The sequence below is a fragment of the Leopardus geoffroyi genome, chromosome C3, assembly GCF_018350155.1.
Source record: "Leopardus geoffroyi isolate Oge1 chromosome C3, O.geoffroyi_Oge1_pat1.0, whole genome shotgun sequence".
Classification (NCBI taxonomy): Eukaryota; Metazoa; Chordata; class Mammalia; order Carnivora; family Felidae; genus Leopardus; species Leopardus geoffroyi.
Genome location: NC_059338.1, coordinates 33,616,674 through 33,639,147, shown reverse-complemented (window position 1 = coordinate 33,639,147; position 22,474 = coordinate 33,616,674). Strand labels below are relative to the sequence as shown.

General features: G+C 47.3%; 1 protein-coding gene and 1 long non-coding RNA gene across 5 annotated transcripts; one reads left to right on the top strand and one right to left on the bottom strand.

The window, feature by feature from the left end:
• The first annotated feature begins 12,181 nt into the window (after positions 1 to 12,181).
• Positions 12,182 to 16,648, top strand: IL10 (interleukin 10). The gene is made up of 5 exons (XM_045456689.1): positions 12,182 to 12,399; positions 13,192 to 13,251; positions 13,520 to 13,672; positions 14,686 to 14,751; positions 15,825 to 16,648. The coding sequence occupies exons 1-5, from the start codon at positions 12,235 to 12,237 to the stop codon at positions 15,915 to 15,917; spliced, it is 537 nt and encodes a 178-aa protein (XP_045312645.1). The 5' UTR covers positions 12,182 to 12,234; the 3' UTR covers positions 15,918 to 16,648.
• On the bottom strand, positions 13,114 to 20,981 carry LOC123586992. 4 transcript variants are annotated; one of them, XR_006707056.1, is made up of 5 exons: positions 20,549 to 20,672; positions 19,638 to 19,757; positions 18,231 to 18,373; positions 13,526 to 14,699; positions 13,114 to 13,335 (listed from the first exon to the last, which is right to left on the bottom strand). It is a non-coding gene; the product is annotated as an uncharacterized LOC123586992 (long non-coding RNA). The 4 variants fall into 4 exon arrangements; XR_006707057.1 differs by lacking the exons at positions 19,638 to 19,757; positions 20,549 to 20,672 and adding an exon at positions 20,699 to 20,981; XR_006707055.1 differs by having other exon boundaries at positions 19,638 to 20,672.
• Between the last annotated feature and the right edge of the window lie 1,493 nt (positions 20,982 to 22,474).

The window sequence follows — 22,474 nt, the reverse complement described above, 5'->3', positions numbered from 1 at the left end:
CACCCCCTATCTCTGGCAGCCGCCAGTCTGTTCTCTGTATCTGCAAGCCTGGGTTTGGGGGTTTTCGTTTTTGTCTCGTTGGGCTTTTTGGATTCCACATATAAGTGAGATCGTATGGTGTTTGTCTTTCTCCATCTGATTTATTTCACTCAGCATAATGTCCTCAGAGTCCATCCATGTTGTCACGAATGGCAAGATTTCACTTTTTTAAAGCCTGAATAACACATCTACCACATCTCCTTCGTCCATTCATCAGTGAACGCTGGACACTTAGGTTATTTCCGTATCTTGGCCGTTGTCAATAATGCTGCAATGAACATGGGGTGCGGATATCTTTTCAAATTAGTTTCGTTTTCTTCAGATAAATACCCAGAAACAGAATTTCTGGGTCATATGGCATTTCTATTTTTAGTTTTTTGAGGAACCTCCATACTGTCCTCCACAGTGGCTGCACCAGTTTGCATTCCCACCAACAGGACAGGAGAGTTCCCTTTTTTTTTCACGTCTTCATCAACACTTGGTATTTCTTGTCTTTTTGATGCTAGCTCTTTGACAGGTGGGAAGTGATAGCTCATGGTGGTTTTGATTTGCATTTCCTTGATGATTAGCGATGTGGAACATCTTTTTATGTGCCTCTTGGCCACCTAAGGAGGATTCCTTTCTCTTACTGCACACATGACCAGCCTTAGGCAACATTCAAAATAAGACAAAATGATCTCGGGACACTTCCTATCACACTGGGACCCCTCTCTGGGAGGTATCCATCCACTTTCTCCTCGGAGGGGACCCTCTGTTGAAACCCCTGCCTTCTGCCCTGCTTGATCAAGAGCTGCCCAATGACCCGTTCACCTTCCCACCTATCCCAGATCACCACCCAGCCCCGCACAGAACTCAGCCTCTGGGGTGAACACCCAAGGGATTCCTGCTTTATCTTCCATAGCTTCTCCCCCACCTCTGAATCCGATCCACTCCATGCCTTTTCTTCTTTTCCCCATGGAACACACCTGAGGGCTTGAAGGACTCTCACTCATTGCTCCAAAACCTGTGGCAGCCGTCAGCCACCCCACCCCGGGACTGAGGCAGGACTCTGACAGGCTTCGTTGCGCTCTGCCATGGGAATCTGGCACCACACGGCCACCTCCACCAGGAAGACCTATTACCTGAGACTCATGGCACGAGCCAACGACACCAGGAACACCTCCTCCCCAGCACTGGCCTGCCTCGCAGCAGATACCAAGATGACACAGCCATTTTACGGCAAGGTGCAAATAATTTCTTGAGAATGTGAAGGCCCTTCTGAAAGAGACGTGAAGCGATCTCTCAGGCTTTCCAGTAATATTCTTTCTTCCCAGAGACAGTCAATGTGAAAATCCACTTCCTGAGGGTGATCACCTCCCTCGCACGCCCCCGCCGCCCCCCAGACCATGCTCTTGAGGAAAAGGCAGCATCTTGTCATCTGGTTTCCACTGCGCTCAGCAGACCTGACTCACAATGAAACTGCAGCCTCAGGCACGCTGGGGGCCAGGATTGCGAGAAGGAAATACAGGTGAACACACGCAAACGTCGCCCGAGGAAAAGGTTTTGTTTCTATTACAGAATGATGCTTCCAGGGCGGGGTAGAAACTATGAACCGGAAGAAGGGGCCTGGCATGGAGCTGACTCGTGGGTTTGGCATGTGTGCATTAGAAGCACGTGTGGTGGCTAACTCCTGCCAAGAAGGACGGGGAGGGAGGGAGGAGTACCACAAAATCCTAGGATGTTCGATTTGGAAAGGACCTTAGAGAAACAACTCTGTCAAGCCCCCCAATTATCGATTAAGAAAGCAAGGCCAAGGGGTGGAAAGGAATGGGTCTGGGGTCTCATGGAGGAGGCCCGGGGCTGGTTGCCATTCTCCTATGGGGCGGACATCTGTGTAACGTCCTCAGAATGTTGGGGTGGAGGCCCTGTCCCGTTCTGAGGTATCAGGTCCACAAAGAGAGAGATCTAGCTTTAGCAGCTGTGCATGCCGATGGAAAAGCATCAAAAACCACCGCTCATTCCGTGCTGGGCACGCACGGAGCACTTGCGTCCACACACTGTTGCGTTCAGTCCTGGCAACAGCCTCATAGGGCCAGGCACCGTCTCTGGTGGTAGATACGACAGCATGAGACAGTGCAGCAACTTGCCCGAGGTCACACCGATGGTAAGAGGCAGAGGTGGGTGGCAAAGTTAACTTGACTCTAGGACGCACACACTTAACCAACCACACTCTACTGCAGAGACCAGCTCAAAGGCAGGGCGCATCGTGTGGTTTCCAGCAACTGAACACTTGGGCCCAGGGCGTGGGTCTGGCAAATTGGGGAAGGTGGGTGTTTTGCTGTCAAAGATCCAGCCTTTGCCGTCAGAGGAGACATAAGGTCTGCCACGTAAGAGAGGCTTGAGTGCACCATCCCTTAACCAATCAGGGAATCTTCAAACCGATCAGTCAACTGTTTGATGCCAATTTATATCCAACCTCCTGCGTGAGAATCCTGACCTGACTCCCAGGAACAGTCTGAGATCACCCAAAAGTCAAGGCACGAACAGATTCTCGTTACCGTTTTTAAAGAACAATATATATTTTTTAAAGTACTGATATAATTGCAAAAGCATTGATACATCAAAAGTATCAGAACCTTGGTGGACTTCCTTAAATATATTGTATAGTTTAGTGATATGTCATTTTGAACTTTTTAAGAAGTTTATTCATTTATTTCGAGAGCGAGAGAGAACACAAGTAGGGGAGGCATAGAGAGAGAGGGAGAGAGAGAGAGAATCCTAGGCAGGCTCCACACTGTCAGTGCAGAACTTGGTATGGGGCTCGAACCCATGAACTGTGAGATCATGACCTCAGTTGAAATCAAAAGCCAGGGGTGCCTGAGTGGCTCAGTCGGTTAAGCGTCCGACTTCGGCTCAGGTCATGATCTCACGGTCTGTGGGTTCGAGCCCCGCATTGGGCTCTGTGCTGACAGCTCAGAGCCTGGAGCCTGTTTCAGATTCTGTCTCCCTCTTTCTCTGACCCTCCCCTGTTCATGCTCTCTGTCTCAAAAATAAATAAATGTTAAAAAAAAAAAAAAGAGAGAAATCAAAAGCCAAGACCCTTAACCAACTGAGCCACACAGGTGCCCCTATTTTGTTTTTTTTTTTTAATTTTTTTTTCAACGTTTATTTATTTTTTTGCGGACAGAGAGAGACAGAGCATGAACGGGGGAGGGGCAGAGAGAGAGGGAGACACAGGATCGGAAACAGGCTCCAGGCTCCGAGCCATCAGCCCAGAGCCTGAACGCGGGGCTCGAACTCACGGACCGTGAGATCGTGACCTGGCTGAAGTCGGACGCTTAACCGACTGCGCCACCCAGGCGCCCCTTTTTTTTTAATTTTTAAAAAATGTGTACTTATTTTTGAGAGAGACGGAGAGACAGATCATGAGCGGGGGAGGGGCAGAGGGAGAGGGAGACACAGAATCCGAAGCAGGCTCCGGGCTCCGAGCTGTCAGCACAGAGCCCAACACGGAGCTGGAACTCAAACTGTGAGATCGTGACCTGAGCCGAAGTCGGACATGTTACCGATTGAGCCACCCAGGTACCCCAGCTCCCACTCCTTCTACACAGAGTTTCCCACGGTCAGATGGGCAACTAGGAATCAAGCTTTAATTTGAACCCACAGTGTCTGACCCAGTTCCTAAAAGGGTGCGCACCTCGTTGAAGTGATTTGTCAGTTAATCAGATCAGGAAGAGCTCAGCAACTGTGTACGCCCCTTGACTTTGCATGGGGTAAGAAGAAAGTGGAAAGCAAAGCGCATTGTTTTGGGTGGATAAATCCCGGCCATCAGACTGGAAAACATCTGATGGTATTTTCAGTTTGTTCTGAAAACTGAGAAAGCACAAGGCTAACCAAAGAGAAAGCAGAGAGAGCAAGAAAGAGAGAGAAGAACTAAAAGTGGAAGTGGAAAGTAGAACCCCAAATAAGCCACAGTAGAGTCCCTCTGATAGCCCTGTGGCCCCTGACCACGCCCAGCCCCGACAACCTGGGCTTCAGCCTGGGGCCCCTTGGAGAAGGGGATTTACAGTAATAGGTAAGGCACTGCAAATCAGCCCCAAAACTCCCATGGGTTCTGACTTGAAACCACAAACCCCGCGTGTGAGGCACTTCAGCTTCCATGACATACGTTGATGGTCGCAGGAGCTGCGGTGCGGCAGGACCACGCTGGCCATTTGGAAACTCTGAATAAGGAAGGCAGCAGTGAATCGGTGGGCTTCTCCCTCTCCACCAAGGTCCGGTGTCCTGCTGCTATATCCTCCCCTCCCCCCCACACTTTTCTCTGAGACCAAACGTTGATCACCCTCCTCCCACTCAACGTCAGCCAGAGATTTTTACTGAACACTTAGGCAAGTGGTTCTCAAAGGAGGGGGAAGTCCAAGGACCACTAGGGGGTCCTCCCCTTTCCAACTGTATATCTTTGTGGCGCTGGATTTTCTTCATACGCTTCAAGCTAAGGCAATGGATTGCAACAGATTGAATGGAGAAGAGGATGTAAGAATACGAGCTCTTCTATTAAGCCGGATATTTCGAAAAATTTGGAACAAATGTCAGACAGGGTCCCTCTTCTCACCAAAGGTGCTCTGACTTGGAAAATATAGTTATTTCTCATAAAAATATGTTATTCGTGTTAATGTGTAGTTTTTATTACGACTTGGAAAACTCATAAATAGGTATTTTTAATATCCCAGTTTTAGTTACCAACACAATAAATATTGATGGATAAAATCCACATAAGTAAAAGCTCTTTGGGATCTTCGGTAGTTTTTAGGAATATAAAAGGGTCCTGAATCCCAACAGCTTGGGGACAGCTGACTCAGGGAAACTGGGACCACAGCAGACACCACAGCCCAATTCCACACCCTTCCCCAAAGAGTTTATTACCTGAGGCTTCACGTAAATGACACAGTCACAGCAGAAGTGTCGTGAATCCAGTATGGAGGAAGCATCTGGCTCTTCACACAAGTAATACAGTTGTGCATCTAAAGCACACATCAAAATATGTGGAGTGTGATAGAGGATTTAGAGTCAGGGGTATGTTTTGGAGATCAAGACCAGAATAAGCAAGATGAAGGGGCATACTCAATTCTATGCTCTCTTAAATAAGGTTTCTGGAGAGAGATGGTGTTGGAGGGGTTCCTTGGTGGGAGGGCATGCCAACCTATGCCTCCTAATACTATTGCAGTCACGTCTCAGATAAAATACAGTAAGAAACCCTCTTCTGTTTGTAAATATCCTAAGGCTTCAAGTATTTCCCTAGGATTAACTATCGCAGCAACCCTCGCCCCCATCTCTAGGTCCCAAGCACAGAGCTACATACCTGGAGAGCACATAATAGATTCATAGTTGGTTTGTAAGGGGAAACTTATTTCCATGACTTTCAACTTCTCGCCATTACAACTACACACAGTGCTCGCATCTTAGTGCCCTCTAGTGTTGGTGCTGGCCATGAGAATTCAGAGTGATTTCATGCTCCTCTGAGTCAAGGAATTAGATGCCGATTTGAGAAGAATAATGCAAAGAGAATTGAGGTCAGATTCCACCCTTGCCATTGACTATTTCAAGTGCCTGGGAAAGTCACTTTCTTCTCGGGGCCTCAGTTTGCCCATCCATAAAATGAGAGGAATGGGTTATATAATGGCTAAGGTCCTTCTTCTGATACTCTGTGACATAGGACACTTTAAACACTCCAAGAATCATGGGGGATTTGGTTAACAACATCTTGCCTGGATGAGTGTTGAGTAGTAATGAGACTGATTTTTCAAAATGGAAAAGCTAAATGGGAATAAGCATGTAGTTTGTGAGGGTAGCTATTTCCCCAAGGGAATTCATCCTCTACTTTCTGTGAGATGGGAGACAAAGGTAGCCAGTTATAACTACAAAAAGTTTAGGAAGCACATAGTCACTCAACAAATATTTAGCGATAACCTTGGATGTGCTCAGCATTGTGCTAAGTACTAGGCAAACAATGGTGATCAAAAACAGACACGAGTCCTGCCCTGTGGAGGACAGTCTAATGGCAAGTATGGAGCCCAAGAAATGGCCACAAAGCCACATGTATAATTATAAACTGCCATAAGTACCATAAAGGAAAGGAGCAAGATGTTCTAAGAAGATATACCCAGAAGATCCAGCTGAAAATAAGTTAAAACTCATCTGAGGAAGTAACATCTGAACTGATAACTGAAGGATGAAGGGAAGGGAATGAACAATCCATAAAGGGGAAACTACATGTGCAAAGGCCCTGCAGTAGGAGAGAAAGCATGGACTATTTGAAAACAAAAAAAACAAAAAGAAGAAAGCCAATGAGGCTGGAGGGCAGGGGCAGTGGGGAGCGCTGAAAGTCGAGGCAGAAGGAGGGTCAGATGATAAAGGAGTCCTAGACAGCGTGAAGAATACAGGTCTTTGTTTTACTAAGAAAGAGAAAGTGGAAGCCATGGAAGGGTGTAAGCAGAAGGAGAATCATGATCAGATTGCTATTTGCAAATAATCACTCTGCCTACAAGGTGGAGAACAGAGAATCCATTGGACAATGGATATTGGAATTTGAATTAGGCATTTATTTTAGAGCCCAGGAGAGATGAGATGGTCGTTTGAATCAGACAGTTGTTGCTGCTGCTGACGGAGAAAAGTGAGCAGATTAGGAAGATGTTTGTGAGGAAAAATCGAGAGCACCTGATAATAGATTGGTCAAAACTTGGCAAGGGAGAGAAAGGAACCAGCAAGTTATTTTTAGGTTTCTGGCTTGTGTGTGAGGTTAGAGGGTCATGTCACTCGCTGTGTTAGGGAACACTAGGTGAAGGGGAGGCCAGAGAAGGAGGATGGCTTCAGTCTCATATACAGAATCAACTGTATAAATTGGGGGCCCAGTGCAAAGTGAAAATATGGGGCCACTTGTTCAATAATCGCTAAGCATCTCAAAGCAGTAACAGCTGTTTGGGACCTGGGTCCAGACCATGGGACCCTGTGCAACTACACAGTTGTTCTACACTAGGACTGCTAATAACTACCCTAGTACTCTATTAACTACACCAGTTATTCTAGGTAGTCATACAAACGGATCAGAAACAGCTGTGTCCTGGGGTGGGGGGGGGGGGGGGGCAAAGTCTCTAACACCTGGTGTCCCAGCCCCTGTGCACCAAATTTCTCATGTGAGAAGTTACAGATCACAGAGTCTGTCCCCTAAGGAAAATCCAAATTGCTTGATTTGGCGCCCCAGTTGCACAAAGGGGAACTCCACGTTGGCTGTCCAAAGATCAGCCCTTCCGCTGTGGTTTGCAGCGTCTGTGGGCCAGGCTCCTAGGACGGGCACCCGATACAGTTTGCATAACCCTTGCTTGATTTGCCCCAGGGGCCAGCCCTACTCAGGCTCCTTTGAAACTTCTGATCCACCTGGTCCATATTCTGAAGCACCCCAGTCGCAAGGCCAAAGTCAGAGAAGCCCAGCGGAGGACAGTGCCACAGAGCCCTGTCCCCTGCGGCCCCCGCCCAGCACAACTTGGGGTTGTGCTGTCAGCCATTGTGCTGTTGACCAGGCCTGTTGCGGCATAGCAGCTGAGGAAGCTTCTGTCCGGGATGCTAAGGAAGGTTATTCAAGGGAATACTAGAAATTTCAAGCTGGGGAAAGCATTGTGCATACTAGATGTCCCAGATAAGAAGAAATGAAACTCCCATTATCAGCCTTAAAATAATAACTACTCATGGGTGAGTAGAAGCCAAGCCCCAAGGGGATTCTTCATCAGGATAGTCATTCCCCTGTCCCTGGTGGGCACCATCCCCCCTTCTCTGCCTGTATCACCAACCTGCCTGCTCCCTCCCAAGTGGCTCTGGTTGCCAGGCAAGCTAGTTAAACCCTGCAGCAAGCCTACATTCTTAGCCTTCCATCTGTGGCTCCAATGGAGGCCCACAGGGCTGTTATAAAATTTCGGCAAGACTCAGAGCAACAGTGCCAGGAAGGCTTCCATTTTGCTGAGTGTTAGGGTAGCTGGAAGATGATTCCTTATGAGTTCTTGTGCTCTTAGACAGGACCTCAAAACCTATTTACATAGCACCCAGCGCATACACACCCACACACACACACACACACACACACACACACACACACACAGACTAGCAGTGCTTGCTTGCCTGGACCCCTCTGCAGCTAAAGTGGTGAAACTCACTGAGGGGAGCTTTTTGGAAAGATTGTTAGGATCTTCTGGGCTGACATGCCTTTGGACCTTTGGGCTTTACCCACCTCCCTTCTCCCCAACATCTTCAACAACACTGAGGAGAGGAGGAAGGCGAGAAAAAGCAGGTTCTAGATGATGTGGGTGCTGAACCGGCCCCAGACTGCCTGCCTCTGACTTCATGTTAAATGAAACCAAAAAAATAATATCCTTTTCTTTTTTAAGCCATGATTAATCAGATTTTCTTTCATTTGCAGCTGAATACAGAAATTCGGGAATATTCTGGAGGAGGGGTGGAAAAGGGGAGGTATTTCCTCTCCCACAATATTCCTCTGATTCTCCCAGAGTCTCCTCACTGGGAAAAGTCATTTAAATTCAATTTAATAAGCATTTATCAAACCCTGCTATGCATCTGGACTTAAGGGAAGATTGGACTCAGGCCATTCGCCCTCATGGAGCTCACGGTGATCAGTGGCCTTTGGGTCCTCATGAACTCCACGGAACCAAATGGTGCCCAGACTGACACTTCATCATCCATAGTTGCCCACTCTCTCACTTCCTCCCCTACATGGGCTCTTCTCTTGTACTAAAACCCAAACTCAAACTCCTATAACATGCAGACTGTTGACCTTTATGTCTCAGATGTGACTGTGAGTTTGAGACTTGTCCCAGTGGATCCTAACGACTTTTCAAATGAATGGATACCTTCACGGCCTTGAGAAATAGAATGATGCCTACTTTTTGATGTTTATTTATTTATTTAATCGTTCACTTATTTATTTTGAGAGAAAGAGACAAACAGAGCATGAGTGAGAGAGGAGCAGAGGGAGAGGAGGACACAGAATCCGAAGCAGGCTCTGGGCTCCGAGCTGTCAGCACAGAGCCCGGCACGGGGCTTGAGCTCCCAAACTGCGAGATCATGACCTGAGCCAAAGTCTGACGCTCAACCAACTGAGCCACCCAGGTGCCCCATATGATGCCTATTTTTATGGTTCTTATTGTTTTGTCCACGTAAAAGCAAGGGCTCTTACCTTTTCCCAAAATATTCATCCCCATTTTCTCCTATCAGCCTGACGTCGACCCTCTATGTTGATAGAAAATATATTGGCATCTCCATTTGTTAATTAAGGAACTGCATCCAAAAACTTGCTATGGTTATCCTCAATCATTTAGATTCTGAAGTTTTGAAATGAGAGAGGACAATGATTTCAAATGAGTAGGGGAAAGATCAACTATTCAGCAAATGGCTTGAGGTAATTGCCTACGCGTTCCAAAAGAAATAAAGAAATCAGAGCCTAAACCTAACCCTACCTAATGGATTATGGATTAAAGAAATGGATCAAGAGTCAGTGTTTGACTCTTGATTTCGGGTCAGGTCATGATCTCACGGTTCGTGAGTTCGAGCCCCACTTCAGGCTCTGTGCTGACAGTGTGGAGCCTCCTTGGGATTCTCGGTCTCCCTCTCTCTCTCTGCCCCTCCCATGCTCGTGCTTTCTCTCTCTCTCTCTCTCTCTCAAAATAAGTAAATTAAATTAAAAAAAAAAAAGAAAGATAGAAATGGCTTTGCCTACCTTCCCCCTGCCATCCTGTGCATGTGTGTGTGTATGCGTGTGTGTGTGTATCTCAAATTATAAGAAGAAATTGTAAAAGATGCTGGACTGCCTCTCTGAGTTGCTTTCCTATCCTTCTGAGAGCCCAGACCGGCCTCCTGCACGTTACTTCCTGCAGCCCTGGTATAGGCTCATCATGTACTCTGCTATGCCCAACACAACACAGAAAAGAGAAAACTGTATGGCCAGGAGCCTTCTTCCATGGACGAGACCCTGTGCAGGGAGAGGGGCTATGCCTGGGGTTTGACTCCTCTGACCTGACTCCTCCACCATGCTGAATCTGCACCCAGAACACCCAACTCAGAGAGGCAGTCAGCAATATGGGCTAAAGCAGGCACAGTCCAGAAAACCCGGAAGGGAAGAGTGAAGGAGAAGGGTAGGAGGGGGTGAAAACTCAGCTCCTGACTTCTTTGCTTCCTGGCAGCAAAATTCAGTACTCCAAAGCCCAGTGTAAATCAGCAGGAGCCAAAATTCCTGCATGAGCTCCACCCTTTACTCCCTTCACTATTCTTAGGTTTTTGCGCTGACACTCCCCAAAGTGTTGGGAGGAGAGGCCGCAGCCTCCTGATCTTGACGCACAAGGTACATCCACAGGTTGGGCATGGACCCCCTCGTTTCTTTCCCTCGGGCTCACTCCAGACTGGCCTGGCCCCAGTATGTCTGCCCTGTTTGCTCTGCCACAGTGACCTCCTCCACTGGAGCCGACTCAGGAGGTGTCCCGGGTGCCATCTGAGGTGTCGCGAGCGCAGATGCGGGAGGGCCAAGGCGTAACAGAAACACTGGAGACACCCTATATCTGAGTCCACTTGTGACTCCCCCAAGCCCCTCCCATGTGTAGCCCAAAGGAAGGCTGCTGGCGGGCAGGAGGGCAAGTGCTGCTTCTACCTTGGGACAGAAGGGATATAGACAGAGGGAAGCCAAGTGACTTTCCCTGGTTTTAAAGAGAGACAGAACCAGGGAGAGCCCAGGCCTCCTGCCCACCCAGGTCAGTGGTCTTCCTCATCACTATCTTCGCTGGGGAGGTGGGAAAAGCCCCTGTAGAAGGACAAGATCAAGGCATATCAAAAGACTTTCCAGATATCCGAAGAAGCGATGTCACTACCCCTGTCCTTCCCTTATTAGAGGCAGAGCAACCTTCCTCACTACGTCTGGCTACCCTACCTGCTTACCCTCAAAACCCCACACGTGCAAGTCAAAGATGAGACGGCTAAGACTTCTTTGGAAGGCAGGGGAAAGGAGAGTAGAGACAGGAAAGGGCCTGCTGTCCCAGTCTTCATGGAACCCTGACTTAATCTCCTTGTTGTTTCTACCTTCCCTCCCTCCTCACCCCCCTCGATCTTTCAAGCGTAAGTCTCCAACCACAGAAGCTCACAACTAAAAGAAACCTTAAGGATTCTTGAATCCAACCTTTTCATTCCACAGTGTAGAGAAGAGTAAGAAGCGTGGACTTGGTGTCAGGCAGGGCTGGGTACAAAGTCTGACTCTCTCACTTAGCCTCCGTGTAACCTTGTGCAGGTTACTTCACGTCTCTGTGCCTCCGTTTGCTCATTACAAAATGGAGATTGATAAGGGTCACGGTGTCGGGCAGGTGCCAAGCTATCAGTCGAGGGGAAAACTCTTGCTAACGTCCCCCAAGCATGGGGCCCACCGAGGAGGTAGAGACACGGATCTGAGAGTCGAAATGAACTCAGGGCTGGAGAAGGAGCGTGGAGCACATCCCACGACCTTGCTAGTTCTGTGGGAAACTGGCCTCCGCCAGGGGCCTTCTTGGAACATAAAACAAACGAAACAGAGGGAATTTTGAGGCTATTTAGATCACCCCAGTTCTCACTTGGGGAAACTGAGGCTCTTTCCAATTCAGCAAGGAAAAGCCTTGGGTATTCGGCTCAGGTTGGGGAAGGGATCCAATTATTTCTCAATTCCAGTGCATTCTGGAATGGCCAATGTGTTCACGTCACTGTGACCTAGGAGCACGCGAATGGAACCCACAACCATGGGCCTCTCTGCACAGAACAGCTGTTCGCCCCAGGAAATCAACTTCTTTTTTTATTAAGAAAAGCTGGAAAGTTATTTTAAAACAGAGAGAGAGAGAGAGAGGTAGCTCATCCTAAAAATAGCTGTAATGCAAAAGCTCATTATTCAACAATCCGTGTTGCTTACGATGCAAAAAAAAAAAAAAAATTAACAACTTTAAGTTCAGAGAATGCAAAGTTGGAGAGCTCGAGGGAAGGGAGGGGCTGTTTGCCAGGAAACCTGTGACTGTGGCTTTTTATGAATGGGGAGGCTTCACTGAACCCACAATATAAAAGGGGGACACAGTAGGTGAAGGTCTGCACACCAGGGGCTCTCTCTTGTGACACCAAACCACAAGGCCAACTCTCAGAAGGCAGAGCTTCGCCATGCCCAGCCCAGCACTTCTGTGTTTCCTGGTCTTCCTGGCCGGGGTAGGAGCCAGCCGACACCAGAGCACCCTGTCTGAGGACAACTGCACCCACTTCTCAGTCAGCCTGCCCCACATGCTCCGAGAGCTCCGAGCTGCCTTCGGCAAGGTGAAGACTTTCTTTGTGAGTATGAATGCCCTCCTGTCCTTCCTTCCTGGCCGGGACCACCTCAGCCAGGCATTCTGCTGGAGCTCCGAGAACCCTCCTTCTCATTCACCTCCATCCCCGGGATCCATTCCCCTCAGACTTCAATTCTTAAGGAGTCCCAGGTCGGGCCCTAGATGGAGTGAGTTAAGCTAAGCCCAGGTGATGCAACAAACGTGCGGGGGGGAAAGCCACCTCCCAGGCAAATGCACTGGGACTCCTATGCTTAGAGACATGGGAGAAATCACAAAGGATCTGACTGAAGATGAAGATGTTCCCCAAACCTTGTGGCAGGGAAACAAATGGCCTCAGCCGAGCGGGCTTCCAGAACCAGGCAAAGCCTGATGGCTTGGGCCAGAGCCGTACAGAGGGGAAACCTGCATGAGGGGATGCTTCCCATCTCCAGACGGCTTTCAAAGCTGCCGCAGGATGTCCGCAGCGAGGAGAAAAGAACAGCAAAGAGCACCGAAGGGGGTGTGGGTGGCCCCTTTGAACCTGATCCAGCTCTGCAGAAAGGAGAGCAGGACCGAGTCAAGCTTCTGCCTTGGCTTCGACACCTGGCCGAATTTTAAAAATAACTTGATCCTGATGTAACTAAGGGACCCGATTTAACTCAGGGTTCCAGCACTGTTGAACGTCCTTGTTTTGAAAATCTCCTTTCCTGCACTAATGAAAACTCAGAAGCTCTATAAATAAGAGGGCATCAGAAAGACATTTATTTCAGTTATTTCCTCAAACCTCGGGTTCACTCTTCTTTTGTTCTTCTTGCAGCAAACCAAGGACGAGCTGCACAGCATATTGTTGACTAGGTCCTTGCTGGAGGACTTTAAGGTGAGGGCCCGGGGGGGTGTGTGGGAGGCGAGCTTGCAGCGTGACTCAGAGAAGGGAGGCCGGGAGCTGGGTCTGCTTCCTTTGCTTTGAAAAGGAGAAGTGGAAAGATCTTAACTCAGCACACAGCCAAAGGGCTGGCCCTGGGGGAGGTGGCTGGTTAAGAAAGGTCCCTGGGGACAGAGTTGTCCCCTCGAGCCGAGCCGAGCGGGGCAGCCGTGCTTCCTCCCAGTCACCGACCGCATGCCCACCCCCACCCCCCCACCCTTAGGGTTACCTGGGTTGCCAAGCCTTGTCCGAGATGATCCAGTTTTACTTGGAGGAGGTGATGCCCCAGGCTGAGAACGAGGACCCAGACATCAAACAACACGTGAACTCCCTGGGAGAAAAGCTGAAGACCCTCCGGCTGAGACTGCGGCGCTGTGTGAGTGCGGATCCGTTCTTCCCCTCGGGGCTCGGCAGCCTCTTCCCACTCACACCCGGAGAAGCACAGACAGCCTGGCGGGAGGACTCTCTGAAGGCGCTAGAGTTCTGTCTCTTGCTCATTTCTTTCTGAGCGGGGAGTGGGGGAGGCTGTTAGGCATTTACATGTTTGCAAACAGCTTTCCTGTTATTTGTGAGTCATTTGTGGGTTATTAACTATTCCCCTCTCTCTTTACGAAAGGGACCCAGAGCTTCAGTGTGGGCTCCCTTTTTCCTTTGCATCTAGACCCCGAGCCCAGCCAGATGGGCCAGGAAGCAAGAGTCCCTTGGAGAAGAAACTCCCCTTGCTTCTTAGTCTCCACCTTTGGAAAGCAGAGCCCTTAAGCGGGGCCCAATTGACAGGAGTTTCCCTGGCATTTTAGAAGGCCCAGGGGACGACTCGTCACCAGGCGAGTGTCTATGAACAATTCCCTAGGATAAAAATTTCTCCAACTGAAGTGATACCCTCACCTCTGGTTTCCTCTGTTCTCTCACTGATAATTGGGGAACCAGTTGGTCTCTATTTGTAGGACGGGACCATGCGAAGGTTTTGGTCGGCCTGACTGAGTCTCTGCACCTCTCTTCCTTGGAGGACTTAGAAATGGTCCTTGGTGGCGGGAACTGAAGAACAGGGACAGGACAGGGAAGCAGGAAAGGACAGAATGGCTGGCTCAGCACTCGTCAGCACTGTGGTGTTCGAAGAGGAAGCTCCAGGCTCCATCCCCTGGGTTTTCATGCGAGCTTTGCAAACATCTCAGAGAGGCTCCTGGAGAAGCACTTTTCATCTCCCTGGGCTGTTTCCTCTGTGTCTAGTGGGCCAGGGTGACGGAGGGCTCAGTTCTCCCCAGGCGCTGTGGGGGTTAGGTATCCAAGATGAGTCTGACTCCTTCTTCGTGCTTCCAGCTTGTCCCCCAAGTGCTGTGGACACAGGAGCTGGGGCCCCACGGCATTGACACATTCTCTTTTCCTCCACAGCATCGATTTCTGCCCTGTGAAAACAAGAGCAAGGTGGTGGAGCAGGTGAAGAGCACCTTTAGTAAGGTAAGTGGATGGCAGCAGAAAGGGTTTGGGGAACGTGACCTCTACCCACTCCCCAAGTCGTCGGGTGCTGAGCAGGCCCCGTCCTTCTCTCAAAGGGGGTGTGGGAACCCCACAGATGGTGTGACCTCCCCAGCCAGTGAGGAGCTGCCGCCTTGGTTATATTTGTTTTCTGTGAAGTGTCTTTGGGGGTTTCTAAATGACTGCTCCCCGCCTTTGCAGGCGGGTTGAGGGTTGAGACAGCCAGCCAGCCTGCGAACGCAGTGAGCTAGATGCTGGGGAGAGTGACAAAGGAAACAGAAAGTAGCTTGTTGGGAATCTAGACTCAAGCCACACGTGCAGGAAGCCAACACGTGAATGCGCACACACAAACACACCCAGGGGTTCAGCCTGGACTCCCCAAAACTCAGAGCAGGAAGTAGCATTCTCATCGACCTGGAGTTGGTCCATACTCACTTTCCAGGTGCTGTTCACACCTGCCAAAGTGCCTGAGAATGTCAGCTCTCAGATCGAATGGGGTTTCACGCTTCCAACTGTCGGTGAACTCTTCAACCCCACTGCCCAGAAGCCATGTGGTCTCATCCTCTTTGTGGGCTGGGGACAGACACTGGGCAGGGTTCTGGCGTCAGGGGACATAAACCCCCTGATAATAGGCCAGAGGAGCAGGGCAGGGCCTGCTCCGTCCAATGGTGGGAGAGCATCAACATAAAAGGGCTCCCTTCTCTCTTCTTACTGTCTTGCTGTCAAAGTTGTTCCCCTAACGTCTTTTCTCCAAATTCTGAATAAGCGTCATATGAGCACATGACCTCTAAAATTGTTGAAAAGGCATCATTTTGTAGACTGTGCCTTATGAAGTGAATGTTCCTCTTGTTACTCGCTAGTCATGCTTTAGGTAAACATGTAGCCTTTCCCAAGGCACTGGGAATAGCCGTGGGCTTCTAGGGTCCGTCCTTCACCTCCCAACACATGGGAGCAAGGGTAACTCCTGGGTCCCTGAGTCATGCCCATCCAAACCAGAGACTCATTTGCTCACTCAGATGGGGCTTTCACTAAACATTTTCTATCTCCCTACACAGCTCCAAGAGAAAGGTGTCTACAAGGCCATGGGTGAGTTTGACATCTTCATCAACTACATAGAAGCTTACATGACAATGAAGATGAAAATCTGAAACATGGTGGGGAACGAAACATCCAGGATGCAACTCTTCTGGACTCTAGGACATACATTGGAGATCTACAAAATCCTACTCAGGGATATGGGAGAACCAAACAGCTCCTTGGAGAACCCGGTCATACCTCTCTCTTAGAATATTTATTACCTCTGATACCTCAACTCCCATTTGTATTTATTTACTGAGCTTCTCTGTGAACTATTTAGAAAGAAGCCCAATATTATAATTTTTTTCAATATTTATTTTTTTTCACCTGTGTGTAAGCTGTTTTTGTAGGGTGATACCCTATGGTATTTGAGTATTTTAAGAGAAATTGTAACTTATATAAGGAAAAAAAATGTTTCTTGGGGAGCCTACTGATGCTTCCATTCCAAGCCTGACCATACTTCATAGCTGTTGAGCTATTGTTCCTGACCTCCCTATAATTTCTCTGGGCCTGGGGCTCCTAGAGTATTGTAAAGACCCTTACCCTCTTAGGAGGAGAAACTAGGGAGCCCCTTTGATAATTAATATTCCAGTGGCTCAGAGGGATTCCCTTGACCTCATTCCCCAACCTCTTCATTCTTGAAAGCTGTGTCCTGCTTGTTATTTATAACAACCTAAAGTTGGTTCTAATAGAACTCAGTTTTAACTAGAAGCAATTCAATTCCTCTGGGAATGTTACATTGTTTGTCTGTCTTCATAGCAGATTTTAATTTTTAATAAATAAATGAGTCTTATTAAAATTATGTTATGGCATCGTTTGACTTCTGTTTGACTAAAATTATTCCCTCAACGTTTCCAAGATAGAAGAGCGTAGGGAAATGAATTCTGCATTTCAGGTAAAGAAAACCAACTACACTCTCCCAGAGAGGAGGCAAGTTCCAAATCTGATCAGAGGGGGAAAAAAAAGTTTCACTTCAAAAGGCAATAGCAAAGACCGCCACAGTTTTCCTACAAACTCAGTCCTTTAAGAAATTATCCTTAAATTCTTAAAGATCATGTTGATTTTCAAGGCTAAGGATAAAGTTCTGTAGATACCAAAATTAGAAAGACTGGCAGAGGACTTTTTTCTGTTTTGTCTTTGTTTTCTGGGGTCTTGTTTTGTTTTGGTTTGGGTTTTTGTTCTGTTTTGTTTTGGCTTCTTCAAGCCCCAAAGGTCTGGGTGAATACTAATTGACCAGGGCTGTTGAGAAAATTAAGATAAAGAGCTAACATGGCTCCTAGGGCTAAGAGATGGTCCCTATACACATGTTTGATTGTTATTGGTATTCACAACTAGAAACCCCTACCAAATCCTCCTTGAGCTGAGATCAGAGGCCCACCCAACCGAGTAGAATATAAGCAGATTAGCCCACTTGATAGAACACCCAAGGATTCAAGCGGCTGCAGTCCCTTCTCTTCCCTCCTTAAGCTACCAGACAAATGTGAGGTTGGCTTTTGACTGCGGTCTGTTGGGAGGGGTGTGGTGGCTGGGGAAGCCCTACTCAAGGCCCCGTGACTTGGAGGAGAGGGAGGGAAACAATGGTCTGAGTAAACACTGATCACCCTCATACTCTGCCCAGGCAGCCCTGGTCCGGGGGAGGATAGGGGCCAACTGGCTGTGGTCAGTTTTTCAGTAAGACCTGACTCACTTTAGTTAAAGTAACCATAGGAAGGAAGTGGGAAGCATCAAAGCTGAAATTCTGAGATGAAAGGTTAAGAATGGAGGCCAGCTGAAGACCAGGAGAGAGGAGTGAGGCTCTCTACAGCAGGGCTGTCTGTACTAAAAAGGAGAAACTGAAGTTTAGGCTGTTAGGGCCCTCTGCTAGGCAATGCATACTAACTTAAGGTTGAGGTTCACACCTCATGTGAGGGAAGCGGGCATCTGAAACCAAGAGACAGAAACTCACCTAAAGAAGCCACATGGCTGATAAGATGTTGACAACAGCCACAATTAATTGAGTGCTTTTTTTTGAGCTAGTTGTTGCTAGGTATATACGTATCGGGCATGCTATGGGGTATTATTATTGCTATCTTCTGTAAGAGGAAACAGACGTTCAGAAATGTTGGTGTGCCTTGGCCGCATGGATTATATGGAGAACGGAGAACTGAGAATAGCGTCAAATGCTTTTCCCTTCGTATTAATTATCTATCAATGCCTCCAAAATTTAGCAGCTTAGAGCAGCACACATTTTTTGTCTTTTCCTGTAGGTCGGGAATCTGAGAATGACAACTAGGGGTTTTGGTTCAGGGTCTCTAATGCGGTTGCAGTCAAAATAACACGCAAGGCTGCAGTCATCTGAAGCTTGGCTGGGGTTGGACAAAACACATCCAAGATGACGCACTTACATGGCACGAGGACTTAGTTCCTCACTGGCGACTGGCAGGTGGCCTTGGTTCCTTGCTACGTGGTCCTTTCTGTGGGGCTTCTTTGGTGTCTCCACAACACAACACAACACAACACAACAGCTGTCTTCCCCAGAGCCAGTGATCTGAGAGAGAGCAAGGAGGAAGTCATGGTGTCTTTTCGACCTAATCTCAGAAATCTCACACCACACTTCTGGCACATTCTGTTCCTTAGAAGTGAGTTGGCAAGTATAGCCCATATTGAAGGGGAGATAAATTAGATTCCACATTTTGAAGGGAGGTGTCTCAAAGAATTTGTGGACGTCTTTTTAAACTACCACATCTTTCTAAGAATTTAGAAAACATAGCTCTGTGCTCGAATGGCACATCAGGCTCCTGGGTTGGGAGTGGGGGTAAGGGGAAGAGTCAGGTAAGCATCTCACCATGGAGAGGGCATCATCATGGACACAGCCCTCCTCCAGTCCTCTCTCGTGGGCTCAGTCTAATATGTTTACTTCTTTGAGCCTCAGTTTCTCACCTGGAAAACTAGCAGAAACTTTCTTCCCAAGTGTTATCTACCGAATGTTTGTGTTCCCCCAAAATTCCTATATTGAAGCCCCAACCCCCAGTGTGATGATATTTGGAGATGAAGCTTATGGGAGATAATTTTGTTGAAGGAAGGTGGAGCCATCCTCCTATAAGTGCCCTTATAAAAAGAGACACCAAAGACCTTGCTCTCTCCATCTCCCTCTATCTCTCTCCATCTCTTTCTTCACATGTGCCCAATAAAAATATCCTATTGAGCACACATAGAAAGATGGCCGTGGCTACAAGCCAGGAGAAGAGGTCTCAGAATGAAACCTACCATGTTGGCACCTTGATCTCGGACTTCCAGCCTCCAGAACCGTGAGAAATAATTTTGTTCGTTTGTTTAAGTCGTGCAGTTTACAGTATTGTGTTATGGTAGCCTGAGCTGGCTAATGGACCAGACTTGATATAAGGGTCCAATAGAATGTCAGGTATGAAGGTACATATGTCTTATAGATTGGAAATCTAGAGATGAGAAGATGCGGTTTAGATGATCGGGATTTTTTTTTTTTTTTTTTTTTTTTGCAACAAGCCTTTATTCTCTAAAAAGAGCAACCACCTCTTCTTCCATGGCCCTCTTCACCTCCCACCAGAGTTTAGATAGAAATGAAGAATGAGAATCCCAGTCTATGGCCCAGGCTGCTAAGGTGAGGAGGGTGGGACCAGGGAGAGAAGCTCCCAAAATTTGTGATGACAGTGTGGTTACCCTACCCAGCCACTGAAAGAAATCCAACAGATCGAAAGGTTCTGGAAGGAAGGGGTTGATATCAGAGATGTGAAGAAAGAGGAAAGAGAATTGGCTCAATGGCAGAAGCTACTCACTCTATGGCTTGTTGACCCTCAAAATGCTTATAAGAGTGGATCTAATTGTGGGACACGGGGACCAGCTTTAAGCCTGAGGGAGAAGCAGGCATAACACTCCAAGAGAATGAGAGCTGTATCCTAAGAGCAAACACTCAGAATTAAAAATGAAACGAAGATCTTTAAACTTTCACAAGCTGCAGAACTGGCTACAGAATGAACCAGACAACTCTACCTTGGAGTGGGTAGTGGGTCCCAGGGGACACAGGTATTCTATTATTTAACCATCCTTTTACTCATCAACTCAACTTGGTGACTTTGGAAATTTTACTTCCCCTCTCTGGGCTTCTGTTTCCTCAATGATGAAACAAGGAAGTAAGTCTGAATCAATGATTTTCAGCTGGGACCGCTAGAGTCACGCACGTTCCTGAAAGTATTCATGGTGGAGAGACTGTTGGAACAATTTCCCAAATTTGAAAAAGTCTAATGAAATTGTACGTTTGCTATCCCCACCTCCTGTAAGTCTGCACAGTTTCATTAAAAAACACTCGTATGTGCTCGGCTGAAGCAAGAGCCCCTCGGTATGGAAAGGCAGGTCACCTCATGCTGGCCAGAAGCTCTATTTTTCTAGTCGTCTATTATATCTTTGATTAATAAAAACAGAAAATAGAATTATTTTTGTAAATTTTTTTTAACCAGCCAAAATATTTTAAAATAGAGAGTCTCTGGAGGAAATTAATAACGGCAGTCCTTTGTGGTTAGAAGCTTCAAAACCACTAAATTAGATGAACTCCAAGTGCCCTCTGAGCCCATAGTTCCTAATTCCAGTATCTGATTCCTCCAATCAGCCAGGGATATTCCCAGGGATATTCCCTTTTCTGGGACACATTCCTGTCCAGAGAGTCTGCACTGTAATTTTCCAGACAGATTACCAGTCATCTGTGTACTATCAACAGCTCCCATCTTCCAGCAGGGTTGAGCAGCCACAGAGCTCTGAGTTTCCAGAAGCCTCCTTGACATTCTCTCTGGAGAGGATGGAGGAGACAAAGACCTACGGGAAAATAACACAGCTTGTTTCTTACTCCACAGCACAGGCATGATGTGCTCAGCCTCTGGAATCTGCCAAACCTCCAAGCTGTGTGACCTTGACACATCGCCTTCTTCGGTATTCTCCTCTGTGACACGGAGAGAATAATCATTCCTTCCAGGTGTTGTTGTCATAAGAAATAGAGGTATAAATACATGTAAAGCACAGAGCAAATACTTAGTAAAACCAGCTTTTCCGTTAGGCATTTGGAAAAATGCTCACCTGAGACCAGATGGTGAGATCACGGCCATCACCATGAGAAACAGCCAGACACACCCTGTGTGCCCATCACTGAACCTGGACTTTCCTTAAAATGTTTTCTGCCTCTCTACCCACCACTTCCGGATAGGAAGAGAAAACGGACCATCCTGGCACTTGGGAAGGACAGAAAGGAAATGACATTTTCTTGAGTGCCTGAAGAACTACTTGGCTTGATGAAGTGAATATATACATCAGTTATAGCTACTAGAGTTACATTGGTTCAGTGAGCAGAGGCTTACTAGAGGTGCCTAACTGCCATCCAAAGCCATAATAGTTACACATACCATTAAATAAATATTAGGTTAATTACGTCGAAAGTTTTTATTGATCACAGCCCTGGCCTTTGTTCATATATGTTCGTTATCCATCACGGTTACTAATCTGTTAGCACCCTAAAAAATGAGACAGTCTACCACACTGCATCTTCCCTTACCATTATTCAAGGAAAAAAATACATTTTTCCCCCAAAGTCAAGAAGTCATTGTATAACAGAGCCCATAGTCCATCAAATATGCAACCCAGAATCTCACGCCTATGTGAAAAAGTCTTTCTGGACTATTTAGAAGAAACGGATGTCATGCCCCCAGCTGAACCCTATCATACCTCTACCAGAACTGAATTAGTAACCGTGGCTAGTATGCAGTGTAAGTAACTAATCAGGTCTTCTCGCAGAATATTCTCTACATTCGTATCTAACAAGGATGAGATCAAATCAAAACAGGGGCAGACTGGCTTCTCCCTGGCCTTTGTCCCGAGTCAGAGTTTTTATGAGATGCACATTTATTTACTCAGAACCTATCATACTCTAGGTACTATGTTGGGTGTTGGGGAGAAAATAGTGATCAAAACAGACATCATGCCTACCTTCATGGATTTAGCAGCTAAATCCATATGGTCGGAAAAAGACATCACAAGTTAACTACACAATGTTAGCATAATTGTGAAAACTAGTAGATGAGAAGTGGGAGGTGTCACTAAAGCAACTAACCCAGACTCGGGGGAGGGAGGGCTTCCATGAGAAGGTGACATCCAGCTGGACATGAAGGATGAGTGGGGCTGGTCAAATAAAGGGGGAGGTGCTGAGAACCTTCGAAAGAGCCACATATTTAAAGACCTCTTTGAACAGCAAAGAATGAAGGGAAGGAATGTCTCTGAAGCAAGGGTAGATTTGTACTGATACTCAATATAGCTGGGCCCTGGGCCCTCTTCAGAACCCTCTGGCTTCTCCATCTCCTCTCATATCCTGAGTCTCTGAAGTAGGAAGGGACCTAAACTGTTTAAGGAGCTAAAAGATGACACATAACAAGTGAGGCATATTATACATGAGGGAGAGAGATTTAACATGAACTGGAAGAAAAGGACAGACTTTAAGCAAAGAGAAGCCATTAAAGGCTATTAAGTAGACAGGAGAATATATATCTTCTGAATGAGACCCTATAGGGTCTGTTGGCTTCCAATTCAGACAAGAGGAAATTCTAGTATGGACTATGGGGGTAATAAATAGGAATTT